The sequence below is a fragment of the Cibotium barometz genome, chromosome 48 (genome assembly GCF_041138505.1).
Source record: "Cibotium barometz isolate CiBa-2024 chromosome 48, ASM4113850v1, whole genome shotgun sequence".
NCBI lineage: Eukaryota > Viridiplantae > Streptophyta > Polypodiopsida > Cyatheales > Cibotiaceae > Cibotium > Cibotium barometz.
In genome coordinates, this window is record NC_141093.1 from 6,995,197 (window position 1) to 7,021,474 (window position 26,278).

The 26,278-nt window shown below is 39.9% G+C and overlaps 1 protein-coding gene across 1 annotated transcript in view; it reads right to left on the reverse strand.

Moving 5' to 3' along the window:
- The window catches only part of LOC147610765 (uncharacterized), a 62,545-nt gene extending 53,957 nt beyond the window's left edge, over positions 1-8,588 (reverse strand). The window contains exons 1-2 of the mRNA XM_086785568.1: positions 8,342-8,588; positions 8,132-8,265 (exon numbers count right to left, since the gene is read on the reverse strand). Coding sequence (XP_086641694.1) covers positions 8,132-8,265; positions 8,342-8,521 — 314 coding nt within the window. The 5' untranslated portion in view covers positions 8,522-8,588. The remainder of the gene's footprint in view (positions 1-8,131; positions 8,266-8,341) is intronic.
- Between the last annotated feature and the right edge of the window lie 17,690 nt (positions 8,589-26,278).

Genomic DNA, 26,278 nt, shown 5'->3' on the forward strand with positions numbered 1-26,278 from the left:
TGAGATGCGGGATCTCCATGCTTCAAACGAGGTGGATTTCTGAATTTCAGCTCTCCGTCGTCCCCCTCTGATATCACCTTTGCGGAGGAGGTAGACAAGTGCCAACTCCCTTGGCTTCTTGCCCACTTCCCATGCCATGGACTCAAAAGTTACATCTACCATTGCATCAGCTTTCCTAGCTTCAATGGCACTTTGCACATGGGGATCTTCATGCAAGAATTTTAACTCTTGCTCTTGTGCCTGCAAAAGTTTTCTCATATGTTCCATTTCAGCCCTCATTGCATCAGGCTCTTGTTCAAGCATGACTGTCTTTCCTGGAGACAGTTGACCCTTTGATTCACTACCATTAACCCTTTCAAGGGGCTTGTGCCTTCCTCGCAGAGCATCCGAACCACGAGAGGCACTAGATGGACCCCTCGAATTAGGCACTTCCAAAGGGTTGCCTTGGCTGTCCATTGTGTTTAAGTGTGCTAAAAGCGGGGTGTCCAGTACACAGGTTCGTTTCCCCACTAGAAAGAGGGAAACAACCGTGCTCTGATACCAATGAAACCGATCCCGTCAAGTGGGAAGACTCCGTTGGACACCCACACGCGTACAGCACAACTTTAAAACCACAATTTGAAATGGACAACTTAATACAACTTGAAATTGAAATGAAATGAAATGGATAGATGGACACCAGCACTGGGGCCGGAACGGGCCGACCCCCCCCCTCAATATATGATATATTTATTGGGAGTATTTAACAAATACAATGCTCCATGGGTTCCAAGAACCAGATGATGTCCATGTACATATGAATACAGTACCAAACAAATAGGCTCGAAGTAGATATTCGAAGTAGATGTTCGAAGCAGAACGACCAGTGAGTGGTCCAATCTCTACGGTCCTGTGCTTTCACTGAACTCCGTGGAGAGCGCCCAACTGGTGTTCCAGGACCACGCACAAACAGGCGCTCCCGTACTAACGCCTGGCTCTCCCGATCTCAGCACCTTTGGACCGAGGTTCTCCAATAGCTTGGACTACCCGGCACCGAACGGGTGTTGCCATGGAGAGAGTCCCTTATCAAATTTATCACAAAATACTTTACTTAAATCTGAAAAATTCACTTACTTGCAGGTTGCAGATTGTAGGTATTCGTGTGTGTAGCTACTTGAGTGGGATACCAAGTTGTAGCCACTTGAAGATAGAAAATACCGCCTATGGAAAACAAGTGCAACCACCTGTTGTGCAGGACACAGCCTGCCTTCTTGTGGAGGAGTTTGTCTTGCTACAGCCGCCTAGTGATGCAGCTGCCTAGTGATGCAGCTGCCTGGTGAAGAACACAAACGGAAGGAGAGGCTTGCGCAGTTGCCAACTGAAGACAGGCGCAGCCTCCTGCTGTAGGCATAGCCGCCTAAGAGAGAAAAGTAGCCGCCTGATATATAGAGGAGGCACCTGGCTGCTGTGCACAGCCACTTGGCTGCAGCCTGCGCAGCTGCCTGTAGTGGGTAGCTTGCTGGAGAAACAGGCACAGCTCGCTGGAGGGGGCCCACGACTGCCTGCAAGAGGAAAAGGACAGCGTAGCCTGCAGTTGTGCAACTGCCTGCTAATGGAACCACAGCCGCCTGCTGGTAGGGGAGGGAGAAGCAGCCGTACAGTAGGAGATGGCAGCATGCGCAGCCTGTATGGGAGAGGCAGCATGCGCAGCAGTCTTGTTGCAGGTGGAGCGCACAGCCTCCTGGAAGAGCATGCGCAACCAGCTCAGCCGCCTGGGAGCAGAGGCGTAAGAGATGGTCGCCGGTTGAGTCCTACGAAAGGTGGTCGCCTTTTTTTATGAGTATTGGAATGGAGTAAACAAATAGTGATTTCCACGCTTGCATGTGGGTGACCAGTGTGGGTAGGTGCCATGCACCCACCCCCACACACACTTAAGTGGGGCTCCCCACCTTGGCCCCTAAGTGGGTGCTCAAAGGGGGTGCCCACTTTTAAGTGAGTGTGAACATAAAACCTTATAAACAAAAGGGTTAGAAATATAAAATGTTAAACCAACATGGGCAATACACTTACCACCTGTTCACATGCACCAAAACTTGTCAGAAGTCAGAGCAGACTTCACGACTCACTGGCAGGCGTCCCCGCTCAGTAAGTGACACGTCAAGCAGGCAAACACAAAAATACAAGTCATGCGAAAACAGTTTCAAACATGCAGAACATGAGTGCATGTGCAAATAGTATCATGGACATATCTCCCGTTCATGGAACAAGTACAAAATATCTGTCGGCACAAAAATGGCACGACGTAAAACATAAAAACCTGGTCTTCCTATGGAGTGACAGTCCCATAGGTAAGACACAGTTCCAGGCACGAGCCTCCCTATGGAGTGACAGTCCCATAGCAAAACACGGCACGAATACTGGCTCTTCCATGGCGTGACAATCCCATGGGTCGAACACAGTCCAGGTCATACACGGGTGGCACCAGTTTGGCTCCCGTCCATACGACACCATCCTGCTAACACACGGGTGGCACCAGTTTGGCTCCCGTCCATGTCAGCAAAATACTAGCCTCTTCACATGAGACACCGGCCTGGCCTCAAGTGAACGAGACGCAAAAACTAGAGATGGACCAAATGGTCGGCCAATTGGTGACAATGGGTATCTACATGTTTATTGAAAAATTCAATGAGAAAAAATTTCACACCTGGCAAACAAAGCTGAAGTTTAGTCTTATGAGAGAGCACCTTTGGCCTTTCATTGAAGGGAAAGAGAAGATGCTCGAGAATGAAAATGCAACTTAGAAAGCATGGAAGCTGAGAGATCAAAGAGCCTTTGGCCTCATAGCCCTATGAAACTCTGATAATTTTATATACCATGTTGCAAATCTCCCAACCTCCAAATAACCAGCTTGCAGGTCTTAATGCTAATGTGGAAGAAAATGTGATCCTAGCAGTGTTTATAAAGTCTATGCGTGAAGAGCTTTACGGCAGCCTCATCACCACACTAAAGAGCCTACCAAACCTTACCTTGGAAACCTTGGAAGAAATCATAACCTCCTTCAAGAAAGAAGAAAGTAAGGTAAGGTCAAGAACAAAGCAGCAGAATGGATAGCTCCTTCTTCACAAAAAAGAACTTCAAAGGTAAAAAGTGTTCCATTTGTGGTAGAAACAATCATGCAGAGAAAAACTGCTATGCCAAGAAGCCTTACAAACATTATGGAGAAAACAACCACAGTGAAAAGGATTGCTTTCACAAGAAAGTACAAGCCAATGTCACACAAGAAGAAGAAACCTGCAAAGAAGATGCAAACTTTGCAGAGTATGGAGACTTATGGATTTTTTAAACATCTACTACAAAGAAGATGGCTTTTGAGTACTATCAACTCTACTCCAAGGACAGAACCAGACAAAACTTCTAGTGAAACTATGTCATAAGCATAGATTAATCCAAATGAAGTGTGTACTAGGATAACACTTTAGATAGAGTGTTGGAGAACAAGCCTTATCCAAGTACAAAAAGCATGAACGCATGTGCTTATGCTCTTGTAAAAGAGAAAATCCAGAACGTAACCACAAGGCAAAGTCAAAGGAGACATCTATCTCTGCTAGAATCAAGGAGCTGATTTAGAGCAAAAGGTGGAGAGAATCATGAAGCCACCCACTCACACCTAATCACTCACCTGATCACAAATGTTCAGTTGTATTAGCAACATGTATGGAGCCTATTTAAAGGCACTCTTCTCAATGATAATTAAGAAAGTATTTAGATCATTTTGCCACTCTCATTTTGAGTCATGTTCTCTCTCTCTCTCTCTCTCTCTCTCTCTCTCTCTCTCTCTCTCTCTCTCTCTCTGTGTGCCATAGCCATGTTTCTCTACATCCACCATAGCTTCCTTCTTTTCTATACCTGGCTTTGATACCAAATGTAGAAAACATGGAGGCTATGGTGGATCATAGAGAAACATAGATATGGCTATGACATAAAGAGAGAGAGAGAGAGAGAGAGAGAGAGAGAGAGAGAAATATAAAACACGACTCAAAATGAGAGTGGAAAAATGATACAAATGCTTTCTTAATTATCATTAAGAAGAGTGCCTTTAAATAGACTCCATACATCCTGCTAATACAGCTTAACATTTCTGACTAGGTGTGAGTGGTTACTAGATTCTCTCCATCTTTTCTCTTAAATCAGCTCCCAGATTCTAACAGAGATAGATGCCCCCTTTGACTTTTACCTTGTGGTTACTTTATGGATTTTATCCACTCACTTTTACACTCACTTACTTTATGGATTTTATCCACTCACTTTTACAAGAGCGTGTGCACATGCCTTCATGCTTTTTGTACTTGGATAAGACTTGTTCTCCAACACTCTTCCTCAAGCGTTATCCTAGAACAAACTTCATTTGGATTAATCTATGCCTATAACATAGTTTCACTAGAAGTTTTATCTGGTTCTATCCTAGGAGTAGAGTTGATGGTACGGAGATTATGACCCATTCCAAGGTAAGATTTGGTAAGTTCTTCAATGTGGGGATGAGATTCCTGTAACGCCCTTCAGGCATAGACTTTATGAGCTGGTCCACATCTTCCACATTAGCTTTAAGACCTAAGAGCTGGTCCATTAAAGACTTCATCTTGTTCACATAAGCATCAAAGCTTGCATTACAAGACCATAGAACTCTAACTACAAAGAAACTTTAGAGTTCCTTTCCTAAGCCCCAAAAAGCTTGTCCAGCTTTTCATATGCTTATTTAGAGGTTGGAAGATCTGCAACATGGTATATAAAATTATCAGCCGCATAGTAGTCATGTTACATTGGTACCAGAGCATGTCTAGGTCATTCCTAGATAAAGTTTTGCATCCATGCTAAGGTTTGCATGTGAATCAGCAAATTAGGGTTTGCGTTTTAGGGTTTGCGTGTTTGCATTAAATCAACCTTTTTGAATCAGCTTTTTGCTCATTGTCAGCATAGTATAGTACTAGAAAGTCTATATTTCAATCTAGCATAGTTTTAGGGTATCTAGGATAGATGTAGAAGCCTAGATTTAGGGTTTTGGGACTGATTATAGCAAAAAGACAGCAAGTGTTTCTTCATGGCAACCATAGAGAATATTTTCGCTTTGATAAAAAGGCAAAGTGAAGCTAGATGGACAATGTTCAAACGGCATCCCAAGAAAGTGCAAAGATTTACCAACAAGCATGTGAAGACCAAGATCGCCGAGGGGAACAACGTGAAGAAGAAGCAAGGCAAAGAAGAAAAGACCACGAAAGACGTGAAGAAGAGTATTGGAAAGAACTAAAGAAGCTTTTCGCCATGATGAGTCAAAGTACTCCAGTGAAAGCAAATGTACTAAAGACCAAGGAAGAGGATAAGAGTACCACAGTAGAAGACCAACGACAAAGGGATACCAAAGAGGCACTAGAAATCGTGTCGGATCCACAGGTTGAGGTCAACCAAGAGGTACAATAGTTCGAGCATGCAAAGCCACAAACAATTCCAAATTCCATGCGAGTTCCTGAGATCATCATAAGCATCAAGGAGGTGACAGTTCGCGAGGTTCCTACAATTATCTCTGAATCCATTGACGAGGAGGAGAAGATAAGTACTTCAATTGCTGAGGTGTTCATGGAGTCTACCATGCCAATAGCGCTTCCAAAGGCAAAGGGGAAACTTCCATTTCCCACAGTTCTCAAGGAGAGTGTGGTGGAGACACCATATGGGAGATCCAATCCACAGTTGAATCGACAACATGGACCAAAGACGCATCATGTGCATCCTAGCTCCAAGTTAAGTAGGAGGGAATGTCACATACACACCTTAATCTGGTGCCACGTAGACATGATTATTCCTTACAGCAGCCTTAAGGGCAAAGTTAGAGATCGTATATGGGCAGTTTGGAGCCAATTTGGTGGCCCTATAGGTGCCCAGAGGTGCCCAAGGACATGCACCAATGGTTTGGACATATTATGGGCACAATATGAACACATTTTATGACATTTTTCATAACTTTTTATGGCCTGAAAAGTGAAAACCGACCTGATTACGACTTGCTATCACTTTCCAATATAAAGGCAAGTCATGGGTCATTCATAATGATTCAAAGATAGAGATTGCAGAGCCAAGACCAAGGACATGCAATCTAACAGTTTGGATCAGTCCCATACATCTCCAAATCAACATTTACCATTAACGCACAGTGGAGGATAGTAAGCATAAGTTCATTCATAGAATTCATAGTCTAGATCTACATTGGATCTATGACAATCATTGTAATTACTCATTCATTCAATAATATATAGTAGGAGTAGATTAGGTAAAGAGTCTCTCTCTTCTCCTTCTCTCTACTTCTAAGTCATGAGCATGTGATTAGCGTTACTCTTTATTGCTTTGCATTAATCATCATTAAGCACGCTTCCGCATAGTAGTCATGTTACATGCACGGAAGCTTTTTGTCTTCTTTCAACCCTAAACACCTTTCATAGGAACATCTTGATGTAAAACACAAAGAGAAGAGAGAGAGAGAGCTGTATTTTCAGTATATTCATTTGGTACAAAAAGGTACATGTTTCTGGGAGCCAGAGGCATATCCCAAAAAGATGGAAAACCCTATCCTACCTATCTACTGTGACCTAACACTTGTGAGGTGTCAGATGACTGAAAAGATTCTTGGCTGAGCCTTATATAGGCTTTTGGACACCCAATCATGCTAGCCAACGGCATTAAAGCTGCCAACCAGCCCTGAATGCCTTGCACACCTGGCCAACCTGGTCCTGATCCATGGGGATCCATTCTAGTGTCCTCTTGTGCCCTACTTATGCCCTAAATGATCTGTTTAAGCTGCTACCCACCAGGGATTAGCCTGGGATTAAGCATGTCCATGTGCATGCACATGACACTTTTGCAAGTTAGAGGCCATTCACACGACTACCTTGTGGGCAGTTCTTGGCAATAAAATTGTCTCATTGTGTATGCATTCTTTGGGGTCTATTTGAGGATTCATAAATGTTAATTCGAGTGGCCGTCTTCTAGAGAAACATGATGGGCATTGAGGGTGAAGAATTAAGTCAATAACGAGCTGATAAGCCAATCTTCTATCTTTGGGAAGAGTTGTGATGTATAAACCATTGGTAGAGATCATATGATGAGCACAATGACTGTCCTCTCTTGTATGAGCCCAAAACAGTGTATTATTAAATGTGACACTTGATGAGATCGATTCAATGAAGACCTATGGCTTCTAGAGTTATCTTGAGTTGCTCTCTATCATGATGTTTGGTGCTAAGGATTACAAATGTGTGATGAAATTGTGATTATTCCATGAGACTTTGTAGTAGTGATGATGAGTGTTTGGATAAGTGTTCATCTTCGGCAAGGACGATGCTAATAGCCACTCAACCAATTTCCACTCCATCCCCGAAGGACTTACAAGACCGAGACATTAAAGGTGGAGCTTAGTCCAAAATCTTTCACAATACCACACCACATTATTCTTGGCCTTATGAAAACGATGTCCTACCTACGCACCACCATTAAAAGCAATTGTGCCATTGCCATTGTGGTGCACCTTCAACCAACTCCTTTTGGTCATTCTTGAGAGCTTGTCTATGGAACAAAAATGTGCCATGATGACATGATGCTGGGATCAATTATTGTTTCCATTTTCTGCCATTTTGAAAACATTTTAAAGGATGTTGTTTTAATATTGAAAAGTAAGGAAGGGGACCTGCCCTACCTAAAAGAGAAGGGGCTTCAACTTGCACCTAGGGAAGCCCATCATAAACACAAAAGCCCCACATGGATTAATCATACCAAAAACCTAGGCGCCCCATCATAATAACATAAAATTTGGTAATGGTTCCACTTTTTACTAAGGAGAAAACAAAGTGAAATGCAAGGACAGACCAAAAAAACCAAAGGACATAGGGCCATGCCAAATCAGTTAATTCACCATTCTTCCGCAGGTGATTCTTATCAAAATCCGCATGTATGCATGTATGACATCCTCATTTTAGTCAAAAACCGTATGTATGGCATCGTCACATGCAAGAAACCATTGGTATCACATACAGGAAAGCAAATCCCGGCTTTCAGGCGAGATGTATATAGAGAGCACTTCAAAATGCAAGACTGGGCATTGAAACGGGCAGACCTGTCAGTAGTGCTGAGCGTATCATCCAAAGCAAACACATATTGAAATCCTGAGCAGCCACCACCCTCCACACTCACACGCAGCATTTTCTCATCTGCGCTACTGCCTTCCTCTTTGATTATCTCTTGGAGTCTCTGCCCATGCGAATTATACATGTATAGTACCTCCAGAATACAGTTGCGAATTTACCTATGGCTATGGAGAGCTTACCTTCACGCAGTTGTCCGTGATAGAGAGGTTTTGTGAAATTGTTGACAAGAACCGGGACCCCCACGAGAGCGCTCCAGCCGTATGCAGCCTGGATCTCACATAAGGTGCACAGTGGTTTTGTAAAGAAGACGACGAAGGGGGGTACAAGACCCTGCTCATCAACAGTCTCAACCTGCCCATTGCAGTTCCATCTAAGGTTCTTCTAAGCTTGTCGTTTAGAAGGGCCAGGTGAAAAGTTCATATATTTATTTTGGTCCTTCTAGTGTTAGAGCCACAACTTGCAAAGCCCCCGGGATTGGCCATTAGAAAATGAACTCGGCCAATTATTTTGACATAGTTTCATTTTCTCAAACATGATCATGTGGCAATACTTTCCAAAAAGAGGGTATAAGGGGTGGGGCATCAACTGTCTTGGCTAGTGGCAATACTTTCCAAAAAGAGGGTATAAGGGGTGGGGCATCAACTGTATTATTTGAGATATGCACCTTCATTTTGTTATATAGCACACTGATTTTTACACAAACTAGAATGCTTGGCAGTCGTGTGGTTTCGTGTGTACATTTTAAATATACACATGGGGTGCAGAGAGTTGAGAGTATGTTAACGTGTTTACTAAGGCAAGACATGGCTAGCCTAGTCAACTTTACATTACATTTGAAATTCACACAAGTCTTGTTAATTGTTCCATATTCACACAAGAATAAGAGATCGATGATTTATTCTCGATGTTGCTATAAAGAAACATAGATAAATTTATGGAAGACATGAGTTTGTAATATCTGTAAGAATGCACAATAACGAAACCACAATCAACACAATACAAAGCACTCAATTGTAGAAAGAAGTAGAGAGTGAACAATATTACTGCTTTCAAAGTTTAAACTAATGGATGTTTGCCCACCCGTGTGCTCCAGGTAAGGAGCTTTGATGGTGATCTAGACAAACTCTAGACGACGGAGGATGTCTTGCTTACAAAAGTGCTCTTGAACTCGATGATAAACTAAGGCTGCTAAACTAGTTTATATATAGTACCCAAGGTCAGCATGGATGTAGGTCAACCACATTAGCCAACCCACAACTTGGTTCAAAATAACCTACCGACCAAATCATCCAATTGAGACCAGATTAGATTTCTTGCAGCTCCCACGGCCATCTGAGACCATCTGGACCCTCAAACGAGCCCTTTCACAACTCGAGAACAATGTCTCCTTGGTTTGTCAAGCACTCACTAACATGATCACATAGCCTACACAAGCATGCATCCTACTTTGGAAGAGTGCCAAGTAGGATACATAATGTCCTCGATTTGATGTCCAGCACTCACTAATGTGGTCACATATCCTGCACAAGCATGCATCCTACTTGGCCAAGTGTCTACATAAGCTATCTACATAATGTCCTCAATTTGATGTCCAGCACTCACTAATGTGGTCACATAGCGTGCATAAGCATACATCCTACTTGGTCAAGTGTCTACATAAGCCTGCTCCTAACCATCTCACCATGTTTAGCCACTGTCTAAACTGGGAATCGACAGTGCGCCTAGGTGCTCACCATAATGGCTACTCCTCATATAGGGGGCCTTACAAAATAGAGCACATATGTCACACCCACCCAGTAACAATATGAGGGTGAAGTATTGAGTAAATGCTTTTCTAATACCACTGTTGAAATCCCATAGATCTCTCTAGTTAATTACTATGCATAAACATGCATAAACCACCAAGCATATACTCATCCACCCAACCACCCCCGAGCCCAAGGGTGTGCACATAAATACAATGAAGTATCACATATCTTACCCTAGTGCCCCATACCACCAAGAGATATGACTTCACTCCAACAGCACTTAGCTTTAGCTTGTAATAGCAAGAGAGTAGACACAATGCTCTGCACAAGAGAACATCCCTTGAGAGAGCCTCATGCTCCTATTTATAGGAGGACAGCTCTCAAGTGACTCTTGACCTTCCATTCCAAAGTGACTCTTGACCTTCCATTTCTAGAGTGACTCTTGGCCTTCCATTTCCAGAGTGACTCTTGACCTAACAACCCCCCCCCAATGTCCACCTATAGGTGAACTACTTTTTTGATACAACATCGAGTTGATGAAGATGGCAAGCTAGCAAATCTCTCCCAAGAGCTTTTGTGAAAATGCCTACGCAACTTTGTGTTGTTGCACAATAGACAAAGCTCCATCTCTCTATCCACCATGATAAGCTCATGCACATAATGATAATGTATCTCAGTGTGCTTCATATAAGCATGAAACAATGGGTTCTTAGCAATTGCCATGCAACTCAGGTTATTACACAACAACACTGTCACTCCCTTTTGAGCAACCATGTCTCCTAAGATCTTTCTCAAACTAGATTGCTTCATATGAAGCAAAGCATGTTGTACTCAGCCTCTACAGAAGAAAGTGTCATTGTAAACTGCTGATTCAAAATGTAATTCTAAACCCAATGAGAAAACAACAACCAGAAACAACTTTTCAACTATCACAATCTCTTGTCCAATGTGAGTCACAAAATCCAATCAAGGAATTGCCCAATTTGTAAGTGATGCCATATCTAATGGTACCTTTGATGTACTTTAACACCCGTGTCCCTACCTTCAATTGGTTCTCTTGATGCTGATTCGAGAACTTATTGAGAACATCAAACTACAAAGCTAATGTCATATAATGTATTGCATAAAAAGATCAAAACTCCCCACCAACTTCATGTACTCATTCATATCCACAAGTGGAGAAAAATCTTCCATAGAAATCTCTACATCAACCTCCATGGGAATAGCCACACTGACTTGTACTTAGCCATTCCAAATGCCTTCAAAATTTCTCTTGCATACTTTTGCTAAGAAATGAAGATTCCATCTAACTCTTGCCAAAATGCAAAAGCCTAAGGTCTCTCATTTCAAACTTTGAACTCAACATCTCCTATGTCTACTGGATCTTCTCTTCATGGTTCCCCATCATAATAAGGTTGTCCACATATAGGACAATGTTCATATAGCTGTCGAACTTAGAGAAATATACAAATTTGCATCTAGGACTTTTAGAACGACTAATACTTACAAAGAAAGCATCTATTTTTGCTAGTACCATGAAAGTTTAGAACATGCACAAAATAGTCACATCTAAATGTCCTAAAATATGTAATTGGGTCGCTTACATCATGAATAATCTTCTTAAGGCGGCATGCCCTTCATTGCCTTTGTGTAACTCATGTTTAAGGATATGCACTCTTGTGTTAATTACCTCGGCCCAAAAAGAATCATGCATTCCTCTGCCTTTGAGCATACTCCATGCCATCTCCATAACTATGTGATTCCTACACTTGGCAACACCATTTTGTTGCAGAGTTTAAGAAACTATCAAAACTCACTTAATCGCGTGCTCCTTGCAGTAGACATTAAACTCACTTGATGTGAATTGTCCTCCTCTATTTGTTTTAAACTTCTTCAACCTTTTTCATGTCTCAATCTCTACCAAGCTTGCAATATTTTTAATTTTCCAAAAGCTTCAACCTTATCTAGAAGAAAATGCACCCACATCTTCTTGCCAAAGTCATCAAAAATTTTCAAGAGATAGGAAGAACCACCATTGTAGTGGTTGGAATTTTTACCACAAAGGTCTGCATGTACAAGCTCTAGAGGAGCCTTTGCGTGATTTTTGCTTTCCTGTGGAAATGCATGCAGTGCTTGCCCACCATGCAAGCTTCACACACATCTGACATCTTTAAAAATGTTAGTAGCTATGCCAAAATCCTACATCTTTGCATCTCTTTTAAGCCTACAAAGCTCAAGTGCCCAAATCTTCCATGCCATCTGCTTGATAGCTTGCTTGTTACGACATTGGCTCGGTGGGTTCTTATACAACAAGTTGTTGCATTATTGGATTCCTCTACCAACGACATTGCTGCTAGAATTTGTGATGATTGCACCAGCCTTATTGAAGGAGAACCTTCAATTCATGATCAACTATGGCTATAAAAGCAGATTGCTCTTGATGTCTAGCATATAAAGGACATCAAAAAATTTCTTAGTATCACCATTGCTAGAAACAAGAGAAATGGTACGTGAATCCATGACTGTGGGCATTTACGCATCATTCCTGGTTGCTACCAAGATGGACTTCTCCACAAGCTTGAGAGAGGTATACTATCCCTTTTAACTGGCCATATGTCAGGATGCTCCACTATCAATGATAAATCAACTATCGAATGTGGAGGAATGTTTTGCCTTTGCACATATTTCTTCTCTTGCCCACAAATAGTTCCAATTCTACTTCAGCACTATTTGTAGACTCCTTCTTCAAAGTACTATTCTTGTCATATGCTTTCTTTAATCTACATGATTTAACCACATGACTAGGCATGTCACAATAGAAACACTTTGCCTGTAATTTCTTCTCAGAAACATTAGGGTTACCGAAGCCCTTCCCCTTGCCTTTCTTTGCATTTGTGAAGAATGCAGTGTCACTGCCATCTTTGGCTTTAAAATGCATCTCCTCTTCCATCAACATTACGTCAAACTCCTCTCAAAAGTAAGAGGTGGGTTGTGCACATGTATGTTTAGTGTGAGATCACCAAACTGTCATACTTGGGAGACAATACTCTAATGCATCTTTGTCTCCATTCTGCATTAGGGTCTTAGAGATCCCCACATTGCTGCCATTTGATCTTGTAGATTCTTTATCTGTTGTTGTAAGTTGATACTCAAGGTTTTGAAGCCTTGTCTAATACCTCATCTCATACTGGTTCTTGTGGACTTACCATGCTTCAAAAGTTGTGGTTATATGCGGAATCAGGATCATCATCGAATCAATGATGATGACACATAGCGTATCTACATTCCTTTGCCTCCATGCCTAAGTGAGAGTAGGATCTAGTGGTATGGTCTATAGTGGTTCTACTAGATCTGGAGGCTTTTCATCAACCCCTATTATAATTTCCCATGAATCAAGAGTAGCCCTAATCTTGAACTTCTACTAGATCTGGAGGATTTTCATCAACCCCTATTATAATTTCCCATGAATCAAGAGTAGCCCTAATCTTGAACTTCTACATAGTGTAATTTTTCCCATCTAACTTTCCACCAAATGGTGGATGGGCACTATGTTATTTGTAAGTTGGGCCCTCTCTCCAAATCTACCTTAAAATAGTAAACTTCCAAAACAAGTTTTGCCTAGAGCCTATGCTCTGATACCATGTATAAAAACGCAATAGCGGAAGCAGAATTACAGAAAGAAGTGGAGAGTAAACAATATTATTGCTTGTAAATTTTGATTTACAAACTGATGGTTGTTCGCCACTTGTGTACTCCGGGTAAGGTGCTTTGATGGTGATCTAGACTGACTCTGGATAGAGGGTATCTTTCTTATAAGGGTGCTTGAACACAGTGACCTCGATGATAAACTAAGACTGCCAAACTAGTCTACATATAGTTACCCAGGGTTAACATGGACATAGATTGACTACATTGACCAACTTATGACTTGCTCCAAAATGACCAACTGCCCATATCATTCAATTGGGACCATATTAGACTATAACATAATCTCGTAGAAATTATGTGCAGATCCCACAACCATCTGAGAGTGTCTAGATCCTCAAACCGGCCTCGTAAACTGAGAATAATGCGTCCTTAGTTTGTTGTCCAGCATTACTAATGTGATCACAGAGCCTGTATAAGCATGCATCATACTTTGCCAAGTGCGAAGTCTACATAAGTTTTATCTCTTAACCATCTGGCCACATTTGGCCATCAAATGTTTAAATTGGGAGGGCCTAGGTGCTCACCATAAAGGCTCCTACTCATATCCAAGGGACCTTACAAAATAGAGCACATCTGTCACCACCCGTATTGGATATTAATGCTCCATCCTTATATTGTATTGTTCAAGCATAGCTATAGCTCATTTTTGTATGGCCCCCATTATGAGGAGTAGCCATGCTTGAGCAACCCAGGTGCCCGACATCCTCGTATTCATATGGGATGGTGGCCTAAGAGGCCACATGGTTTAGAGACGGCTTAGATTAGATTTAGCACACTACCAAAAGGCTACAAGCTACTATTAAGCCACCGACGAGGTGCTCGCTAATCCGAGCATTCGCAAGTCATTGATGGAATACCCATGGGAGGCACTCAATAGCGTATCTCTCACCCAAGCCCTCAAGTGAAGAATAAATAATGTGATAATCTCTATTGTGATCTAAATGAATAGATAAGGAATAAACTATAGCTATCAAGGCCTCTGATTTGTAATCCTACAACTTGTAGGTTTGCTCGTCTTTAGGTGCATAGAATAACCCTTTCATAGTAAAACAACCTCGTGCAATGGCATTCCCCCATCCGTCCTTTGTAGGTCTCTCGTAGAGCTCTTTCTCCTTTGTGCATTTCACAATGTAGAAGTCTGCATTCTCTGAATTTCCTTTTTCAGCTATCACGCAAAATTGTCTCCTACAAGAAGGACATCACTAAGGGTATCATGGTGCCCTTCATAGGTGGCCTCCTCAATGTTTGCGATGTTAACATTGTCTTCTTCAGTGCAATCTACCAATGGTTAAAGGGCAATGTAGGCCCAGCTATGAATATGAGACTGATTATTGCACCTACGCCATAAGTGTTCCATACAATTACTACAATAACATGATAACTGACACACCCTTAATGTTGTTGGATCATGATGAGAGTATACAGAGACTGAATGTAGAGATCTTGTTTTTGGTACAGCCTTGACATTCCATGCCTCATCTCTATCTATATCACCCAACTTTATCTCCCAAAAGACTCTACTAACATACCAAGCTTGTGATTCATATGTGGACTCGGCTCAAATGGTGAGCGTTTCTTGCAAAAACTTTATGATATCAGCTACACATTGGAGCTTAGCAAGATTAGGCTTAAATTGTTCATGAGTTAGTTCTCTCTTCCACCACAGCCCCTGCACCATCGTGCTCTTCCTTTCCATGACCAGAGCCAAAGAAATTCCAAGTCATTTGCAAACCTGTGATGGAAGTGTACCTGGAAACAAAGTAGAAAGGCCTTTTGCTTTGAATTGAGATGAAGCACCATCAGACCAAACCCAATGACGTTGTAGGGGAATACCATAGGGTAATACCCAATTATAATGTAGCATGAAACAATGTTGCACAAAATGGGTATCATGTTTCTTATCATCAGAGATATAAAAGTGAATCGTTTTGTGGATGTCACCTACAATGCGAAAGTATGTAATATGCACAAATATGGACACTTGGCTTGAATACAACTGCATTGACTGTATCTCATTTTGCTCCTTAAAAGAGTAATTCTCAACAAAGTCTACAACAGATATTACCACATCTTCGGGAAAATTGGACATGCATTCTTTGTATTGCTTAGCTTGCCCCCACCTGTACACAAAATTATGTTTGATAAACTTTCTGAGTTGGTTGTTGAATATTTGATTCAGTGCCTTGCATGACATTTCCTTGTGTATTAACTCTTTCCTCTTCTTTGTCTTGCCATCATCAGTGGTTCCACAGTTTATGTCCTGAAATATCTTCACCATGACAAGTCGACCAACATATGTAGATTCAGCTGGACAAACTGCTATGTTTCGAGGACCACAGACAATGTAACTCCCCATCAGACACTTAAAAGCATGGAAAATAGTACCTTCAACTTTGGGACATAGAATGGACTCCCATGCACTTGTGATACTCTTATAGGACTTCTCTGCAACCTTGCACCCACCTGGCTGAGAACCCACATTACAAATGACATAGAATGGACTCCCATGCACTTGTGATACTCTTATAGGACTTCTCTGCAACCTTGCACCCACCTGGCTGAGAACCCACATTACAAATGACATAGTTACATTAACATGCTTTGCCATGCAACCCAAAAGTAGATCCTCTAATTTGGTTGAACGCATCTTTTAAGAATGACATTTGAACATGTGTTATGCAGCAACAAGTGTATCGATCCTTAAGCTTGCGCACAAAGCATGCCTTTAATTTCTCAAAAGCTTGTTGATGAATTGGTGCCTGTGGATGAATCTCCTTAAACAACAAATATATTTCAACCTGTAATACAAAACCATCGTAGAGGAAGTTAAAAATTTGGTTTGAAGCTGGTTTGTAGTTATAGGTTCCTAGGTTTATGCAACTGGTTCACCAACTAGTATCTTATTGGTTTAACACATGGGTATCATATTGTTTCAAAACTGGTGTTGTCTAAAGCAAAGCTGATCTTTACCTTATATCTCATGCATGTTGCATAGAGATAATGTTCCAAATGGTATAGAGATAATGTTCCAAATGGTATCATACTGGTACAAAACACTGGTATCATATGGCCACCCCAAGTTCTCCTTCCGGTATTTACCCGGTATCATACCAGTGTTTAACTGGTATAATACCGGTAAGAAAATTTGCTATATACAGAGTACATTAGAGGATACCATGCTCTTAAGCTAGTATGATAGCAGTGTTTAACCGATAGCTGGTCTTTTCCCTATCAGTAGTGTTTAACCGATAGCTGGTCTTTTCCCTATCAGTAGTGTTAGTTGTATACAGCTATCATTCCATAACCGGTATCATATTGGTTTGGGAGCAGTGTGATAATGGTGAAAAGCCTCAGGAATACTTGTTTTTGCTATAGCCTAGGTGTATGAAGGTTGTTTTCAATCGGGTATCTTACTAGTTTAACACCAATCCCTTACCGATTTTCTTGGTTTTGTTTATTGCCACCCCAAGTTGAAAACCGTTTTGAACCATGCTCTACCTTGTGAGAGAGGATGATTTCTTTTTATTTGCTAGATTTTTTAGTACTTAACTTCCCCAAGTAGTCCAAGATCTATAGGTTGACTGACTGGAAATTTGACAGTCAGACATAATACACATAGACACATGATAAAAGAAGGAAACAACACACATACAAGGATGATAGAATTATAGAAGAGTAGAGAATTTGGCATTTGTTTGTATACCGGTTGGAATCATCTAATCTAGTATCTGAATCTATACTAAAGGAATAAAAGCACACCAAATCAGCACAAGTGTTGGGAGCACGGGTTGTTGCTGTTACCTAAGATTGATTGAGAAGGTGTGTCGGATGCTTAACATAAGATTTTCTGCCAAGGTGCTTGCGACATACATCCTTTTTGTTGAGTGAAACACGAGTATGGCTTAACCAAAAATTGAAAACAATCTCTTTCATCTCATCTTCACTGATTATGCCTACTGCACGGGCTTGCCGATGGCATAAAGATAACGGCCAAATACCATCAGAAGAGGTTTGCAAACGCTCTCTAGATGCATAGAAATTACGTCAATGTATGTTCAACTGCCTTGAAGCATCTGCAATGTTAAGAGGATGTATTTGTGTCGGCACCATTCATAAGAATCATTGGAATAGACCTTTTAAGAAATAGCTCCTTAGAGTTTCTAGGCACTTTGAGTGCTTCAAGTGTATTTCGTATGCCATCTATTAGACTTATCTCGTTCCATAGTGGAAAACTGCTGGAAATTTCCTTCATGGAGTGATGTTGGAGAACCTGAGCTAATATATCAAACATGGTCTTCTCGTCTAGACCCTTGGTCCACTGATTTTATAGTACTGAACAATGTCATTGCATATTTTTTGACGCTTCTGCCCGTTTGCACCATGACTTGCATTGTGCTCCTGTTCTTCTTGTACCTTAGACTTCATCCTTGCATGTTGTTCTTGCTTCCTCTGCACATGATAATCCTTGATTCCATTGGCAGAAAACTTTATGCATGACTCACAACCCTCTACATATAGGCTCAACTTCTACATCCGGCTCTAAATGCTTGGGAATCTATGATGGGTTAAAGGTCCATGCATATGTGTGTGTGTCGGTGAAACAACAGTAAGGGGTCTACAATAGGTATAGAGAGAGAGAGAGAGAGAGAGAGAGAGAGAGAGAGAGAGAGAGAGAGAGAGAGAGAGAGAGAGAGAGGTAAACAACAAGGCGACAAATAGGCTTAGGGTACAGAGGAGATAGAAAGAGACAGTGGATAAGCAAAAGAGAGAGAGAGAGAGAGAGAGAGAGAGAGAGAGAGAGAGAGAGAGATGGGAGAGGTGGCGAAATGAGTGCACTACAAGCTACTTGTAATTGCTTTTTGTTTTTAGGCTTCTCAAATGTCCAAATGTGGGAGAAAATTACTTTTTCAAATGTCTAAAAACTAGTTTAAAAGCCATGTCTAGGACATAGGTTTCGAGTCCACCTTACCATGCATCCACACGTAGAGCAGCATCTCATGGCTTTGCGTAGTGGCGCATTGTGGTGTTGATAGCCTCCATGGATAAATACCTTAAAACGATAAGGTAGCCTCCATGGATAAATACCTTAAAATGATAAGGTTTCTTAACAATTAGAACAAAAAATCCCTAAGCCACTAAAAACCTGTGTAAATTAGCTTTATTAGGAGCTTGTTCACATGTTTTCCATATCAAGGGTAAAATTGTTCATCTACTCTATGATGGGATTAGGTCTAGTTATGGCCTTGAAAGGGTATGATTATTCATGGACTCCATCATAATTGAGGTTCTCATTCACATGGGCATCATTGGATTAGGCATCACCAATGTGGTCTTCAATTTGCAAAATCTTCATATCAACAAAAGCTTTCACATGTTAAAGAAAAATCTTTGTAAAACCTCCACTAAAACCTTTGTAAAAAGCTGCAACCACATGAGTATGTGAGCAATCTCTAAACTCACCAAAATTCATGACCAATAGTTGAAAAATAATGTAACCTTTGATGAAATGTAGCCAAATGAGCATGCGTAGAGTAAGTATGTGAGGGCAAAGAAAGAGCTCTCGGGAAAGAAATGGGCAAGAGCCATTGAGTCGTCCACAAGCAAAAGGAACAAGCTAAAAGCCTCTGAGTCCGAGGTGGGGAACAAGACAAAGAGCCCAACACATGAAGGGCACCAAGGGTGCTAGTAAATAAATGGCATGGATCCTAACTCCTGGTTGTAACCCCACTCTCTCGATGCATAAAGTGTCAGACAAAGCCAACATTGTATCTCATAGAGAAACCTAGATGGACTGCTCCAACCATATGAGTATGGAGTGTAGGTCAGGTTAATACATGTTAGGTGTTAGACCCTCATCACGTTGACGGGAGGTGTTAAGAAATGCAATGTGTAAGGGTGCAACATGAATAGAGCAAGGGGAGGAGCATGCACATTAAAAAGAGGAATAGACTAAGGGTACACTGGCAAAGATTGATTTGTTTGGTCATTTGTAAAAGGTGAAGTCAAAGGCATAAAAGGTAGCACATGGAAAGTGCAAGGGAGTACATGTAGTGTGAGCATTTATGGACACATGGATGGCACAAGGGTGAATGGAGCATGTGGATGAGAGGCATATGTAAGTATATAATTGGATCAAGCTAATGTGATCAAATTATGGACACATGTAGTGTGAGCATTTATGAACACATGGATGGCTCAAGGGTGCATGGAGCATGTGGATGAGATTATATAAGCATGTACTTGGATCAAGCTAATGTGATGAGATTATGGAGTCTATGCCTTAATCATTGTGTCATTGATTAATCTTTATCTTAATCTCATATTATCATTTTCTTAATCTTCTATTATGACCTTGATCACTTTCTTTGAGTCTCCTTAGATCCACATTTTTAACAATCAAATGGAAAGAGGTTAGGGAGAGGTTAGGGCTATTGGTAAAGCCGACACTCGTACCATAACTAAATTCTTAAGTCAGGACGCTATAGTGGCCATCCTCCAGGCCTTCCGAGATGCCAACGCGGCTGGCAAAGTCGACTTCCAGGTCCTGGCCGCCCGCTACTCTGACTGCAGCTCCACCAAGCGCAACAAAGACCTCGGCTGTTTTTTTCGTGGCCATCGCAGCTCATGGTGATCCTGGTTGTGTTGAGACGGTGGGCAGCAAAGGTATTATTGCTCTCCAGCAAAGGGAGGCACTGGCGATGACTGAGGCGGGTTCTTTTGTTTGTTTTGCCGCCAGTTCTCTGAGGCTGGTGATGCCAAAGAGAGTTTTTTATATAAAGCTAAGGCATGTTATTTTATAAGCTAACAAAGCTAGTGAGGTCACCTCATGGCATTTGTTGTTACAAAGGCAGTATGGCTTGGACATGTTATAAATCCAATTATGGTATGATAGATTGTAATCCTATTTTAGTGCCATTTGACCAGAACACAAAGATTTCTATAGATACAGATAAGATTTTAGAGGACCCCACTATGTATAGGAACATTAGTGATGAGTAGCTTGATCTACATGAACATTACTAGGCCAGACTTGAGCTATGTTGTTGGACTTGGTGAGTTAATTTATGCAGGCCCCCAGGACGCCACACTTGGATGTGGTTATGCAGATTCCTAGTAGCTACATAAAGTCCATAGTTAATTATGGACTTTTCTATAAGTCTAGTACATAGATACAATTACTACAGAGGTACACAGATGCTAATTAGGCTGGTAGTGTCACAAAGCAGATAGGAGATCTATTAGTGGCTTTATGTTCTCTTTTGAGAGTACTATTGTGAGTTGGACTAGCAAGAAATAGTGATCAACAGCAGCTACCTTATTGAGTATAGAGGCACAATATAGGGTGCTACTATGACAGCTTGTGAGGTAGCTTGGTTTCAAAAGTGACGTTAGTGATACGGGTGAGCCAGTGGATAGGGTCATTGTGTCATTTACTGTAATAACATGAGAAGCATACAGCTGGCCCCAGTGGTGGCTAGTAACCAAATATACCATTGTAGGACAAAGCACATTAAGGTGCATTGTCTCTTTGTAAGGTAATGTAGATGTAGTATATGTCAACACAGAGGATTATGTGAGAAAACTTTAATGAAGGATATGAATATTCTAATGCTCCTTGCATTATAAGCTTGAAGACTTTTAAGTCTAGTAATTTGATTCTCCACCCAACCATATCCCAAATAGTCCCTAAACTTATGGTTATATAGGCCTAAGTGGTGCATGACCTTCCAACTTCAGCCCCTTCACCTTTCATTGGCTAGATGTTGCCTTTTCCTTGTCCAATGCCTCTTCAACTACCCCTAGAAGGGGGTGCCTACTTCTGTGTCCCTTGGGCTTCCATTGTGCACCATCTATTCCCTTTTTACTTTAACTTTAATGCCTATTAACCATTGCTTAGGTATTTCCTATTTGAAATCCCCTGAACCTTTTTTATATGCAACCTTTTACATATAAATACTCTTTCCTAGTCTTACCTTTCAATATTTCCTATCAGTCTCATAACATTTCCTCCCCCTTGAAAGAAAAGTTTTCATCCTCGAAAACAAGCTTATGAAACCTTTTCATCCTTGAAAACAAACTTAGGAAACCTTTTCTTTAGTGTAGCCACTCTTTCCCAAGTTGATCCTTCTTCTAGTCTATCTTTTCACTTTACTAAACAAAAGTTTGTTTTCATCCTCGAAAACAAACTTAGGAAACCTTTTCTTTAGTGTAGCCACTCTTTCCCAAGTTGATCCTTCTTCTAGTCTATCTTTCCACTTTACTAAACATTCTTTAAACACAGAATGTCTAGTTTTCTTTTCTCGATATTCAAGAATCTTTTTAGGCTCATGTGGAAGAATAGGTAGTTCTATAAAATTAACTATTTCTTCGTTTCCAATGATGTTATCATTGTTTTCCATCTTACGTTTTAGTCTACTAACATGAAACACATGATGTACTCTAAATCCTTCAAGTAGAGCTACCTTGTAAGCTACATTTCCATTTTTCTAAAGTATTGTATAAGGAATACAATACCTTGGACTTAACTTTGGAGCTTTTTCACTTTTTTAAAGTTTCTAACTTTTTAGAAATCTTTACATAAACTAAATCACCTTCCTTAAAATTAATTGGTCTTCTTTTACCTTTCTCATAACTAATAGAACGATCTTGCACTTTTTTAACGTTGCAACATCTTGCATGTCTTTAAAAAAGTCTTTTACACTATAATTTTTTTTTTGTAACCCAACTACTATGGGTGCTCTAGGTTTAAATCCATAGATTAGCATAAATGGACTAAAACCAGTAGTAGAATGTTTATCACCATTATAATCAAATTCTAATAATGGAAGATACTCATCCCAATTGTTTTGCTTATGATTAACATATACTCGAAGCATATCTTCTAGGACTTGACTAACCCTTTCTGTCTATCCATCACTTTGTGGATGTTCAGACGTACTCATATTAAGTTTGGTGTCCAACTTTTTGAATGTTTCTTTCCAAAAATGGCTTGTAAACTTTCTATCTCGGTCGCTTGCTATATCTGTTGGCAATCCATACAATCCATATACATGATGGATAAACATTCTAGCCAATTCTTGTGTTTTTACTTCTTTTTTAGTTGGTATAAATTGTACCAACTTGGTTAACCTATCGACTACTACCCACATTAAATCATTCCCTCTACTTGTTCGAGGTATTCCTACTGTGAATTCCATAGAAATACTTTCCCACTTACCCTCAGGTATTTGTAGTGATTGTAATGTTCCACCTATTTGTAGGCACTCAACTTTATTTACTTGGCATTTAGGGAATTTTGTAACATAATTCTAGACGTCCTTCTTTAAACCTACCCAATAAAAGTGTCATAGGTCTTAGAAATTCTCGGGTGCCCTGCACTTGGATTATCATGACATTCTAGTAAATTATTCTCATGAATATTTTCTTCTTTGGGTACACAAATGCGACCTTTAAATATAACAAGTACCCCTTATCGATGGAAAAAAAATTCCAACGATCTTTTTCACTTATTGACCCTTCTTTAAGTGATTCTTTTGAACCAATATCTTTTTTAAGTGAAACCCTTTTATCACTATTACATATCAAAGGAGAAGATGGTACATTGTGCTCTCCTTGTTGCAATGCAATAAATTTTTCTTTATGCTTAAATGTTAGTGCATTATACAAAGAGTTTCTCAAAAGCGTTTTCCTCAATGAAAATAAATCAAGTGTGCACTATTTTTCCTTTAGGCTTATCATTACCATTCCTCGTAAGTTCTTGTCCTTTGAGCCTTAGGATAATTCCTTTTATCATGTCCCGGCTCAAGACAAGAGAAACAAAGTTTTTCTTTAACCACTCTCTCTAAATCTTGCTTTTTTAGAAACTTACTAGGATTGGATTTTTTTATTTTTTGGAGGTCTTCCTTTTTAAAGAAAAAACTCTTTCTTTTTTGAGAGCCAAAATTTTCTTCATGAGGTTTATATGAAACTTTTTTATCATTTTCTTTACGATTACCATTACCCATGGTATCGTCAAAGTTTTTTGTAAATTTTATAGCCTCATCTAAGTTTTTTGGCTCTTTGGAGTGAACTTCCTTCTTGTACTCCCTTTTTAGGCCTCTAATGAATCCTCTTACTTTTTGAAAATTTTCTATTCCCTTAAGCTTTAAGACAATTTCTCTATAGCAAGCTATATATTGAGTGAGATTTAAATTCTTTTGTTCCATAGAACAATTATTCCACTCTTTCCAATTTCGATCTTCTTCATTTTCAAAAAGATATTCCTTTAAGAATAATTTCTTGAATGAATGCCAAGAATCGGGTACTTTTCTAGCTTCCACAAAACTCATCCAACCACTTAACTTATAAGATTTACCTTCTTGTAAGAATAGCCTAGCTTCAATAGGGCGGTTATGATCAGGCACATTTCTTAAAAGATGAAAATCTTACCATTTTTGTAGAAAAGTATGGACCACATCTTTATTTCTCTCCTTCCCTTATCCACTAAAAGTGGGTGCCATTAAATCTTTGAATACCATACCCCGGTCTCTAGCTTATGGATCCTCTTCAATTATGGTTTCTTCAACCCTTTTTCTAGATATTTTTCCCTTCCATCATCACCACCAATATTTTAGATATTTCTTTTACTCCCAATCCTTCCCCTCCCATCAACAAGGAGCTAAGAAGACCCATCAATTTCTCAAGTTTACTTTCTATATTAGAGATTTTTTCTTTCATTTTCTTTAGTTCTATATCCTTATAATCATTAAGGTCTAAATCTTTCTATTTCATTTGGTTTTTTAATATCCTCTTCCATGTGGTGGAAAGAGGACATTGGTTTTTTCCCCTTCTCACCAATTTCATCCTTCCCACCTTGAGAAGCCATTTGCTCTAACACTAAGCAAAAAATTTCTTACAAAGCAACAAAAAAGAATGCAACACAATGACCTTACTTGGTTGGGTAGTTATGAATGGTCCCCCATGATGTGAAGAACAATTCTGCTGATTCCTTCTTGTTGATATTTGCTTCAAAGATCCTTCAAGGTTGTCTTGTACTCCACTTGCTCCATGTAGAACTCCAAAGTATGCCCAATTCATTAGGAAAGATGCATGCCCAATTTATTAGGCAAGAGGTATTTTGTATGGAGAATATTTGAGAAATATAGAGATTAGCTTATGGAAATGAATAGAAAAGAGATTAAGGAGTAGATATTAGAGTTAGCAATTAGTATCTCAATGGAAACATGGAAGAGAAATAACTTGGCTCTAATACCAATGTAATGTTCCTTGCATTATAAGCTTGAGGACTTGTAAGACTAGTACTTTCATTCTCCATCCAACCATATCCCAAATAGTCCCTAAACTCATGGTTATATAAGCCTAAGTCGTACATGACCTTCCAACTTCAGCCCCTTGACCTTTTATTGGCAAAAGGGGGTGCCTACTTCTGTGTCCCTTGGACTTCTATTCCCTTTTTACTTTAATTTTAATGCCTATTAACCATTGTTGAGTTATTTCCTATTTTAAATCCCTTGAACCTTATTTATATGCAACCTTTTACATATAAATAATCTTTCCTAGTCTTAGCTTTCAGTGTTTCCTGTCAGTCTCAAAAAATATAAAAATGGATCAATGATTGAGAGAACAAGAACTTTGATGGAGGATATAAATATAAAAATGGATCAATTCTTTAGGCAACAAGAAGTACACTTAACTCAATGATAGAGGCAAAAGAGTAATATTGTATTGTTACAATGAACCACTACAAATGATGTAGCTATGGAGCCTAATCAATGGGGAATCACTCTAACCCAATAATGAGGAGCCTAAGGAGTAGATGATAACTTAATTAATTGCTTATTTTCCTATTTTTAAATCAATCATAAAAGTGATTTCCATGACTATAGGATCTTATGATCACGACCATAGGCCCATGTGATTCTGCATATAAATACATGATTATGAAGCCCATACATGTGGGTTAACATGTATTTCATTGACATGTGAATCAACATCATGGCTGGTACATAGATGATGTCCTATTGTATACTACAAAACTGTCTTATTTTCTAATGTGTCCTAATGTATACTACAAGACTGTCTTATTTTCCAATGTGTCCTAATGTATATTACAAAACTATCTTATTTTCCAATGAATACAACAATAGTGAAGGATGATGTTGAGATTGATTCTATAACATTCCCCCTTAAGATTTACATCATCATAAACTAAATAAACTAAATAAGAGTTAAAAATTCACTCCATACTCATGCTATGAATGTGAAGGATTCGCACTTATTATCTTTTTCACAATCCCCCTTAATTGCAAGTCCTTTTGCGTCATATCAAAATTTATCTTATGCTTCTCAAAGAGCTCTCTTACCAATGGTTTAGTGTTAAGATATCTGCAACATTATCTTTGGATGGAATATGTTGACGTATAATGGATCCTTCCAAAACCTTTTCTCTAATGAAATTCTCCTGAGTACCAATATGCTTAGATTTGGAGTGGAACACTGGATTCTTGTTGGCTAATGCTTGAGATGATTGGCTATCACAAAGAAGAGTGGTTGGAGAGTAGAAGCATCAATGAAGCCAATTTTTGTAAATAACCTTCTCAGCCATATGGCTTCACATGCACAAGTAGTGAGGGCTTTGTATTCAGCCTCATAAGATGATAA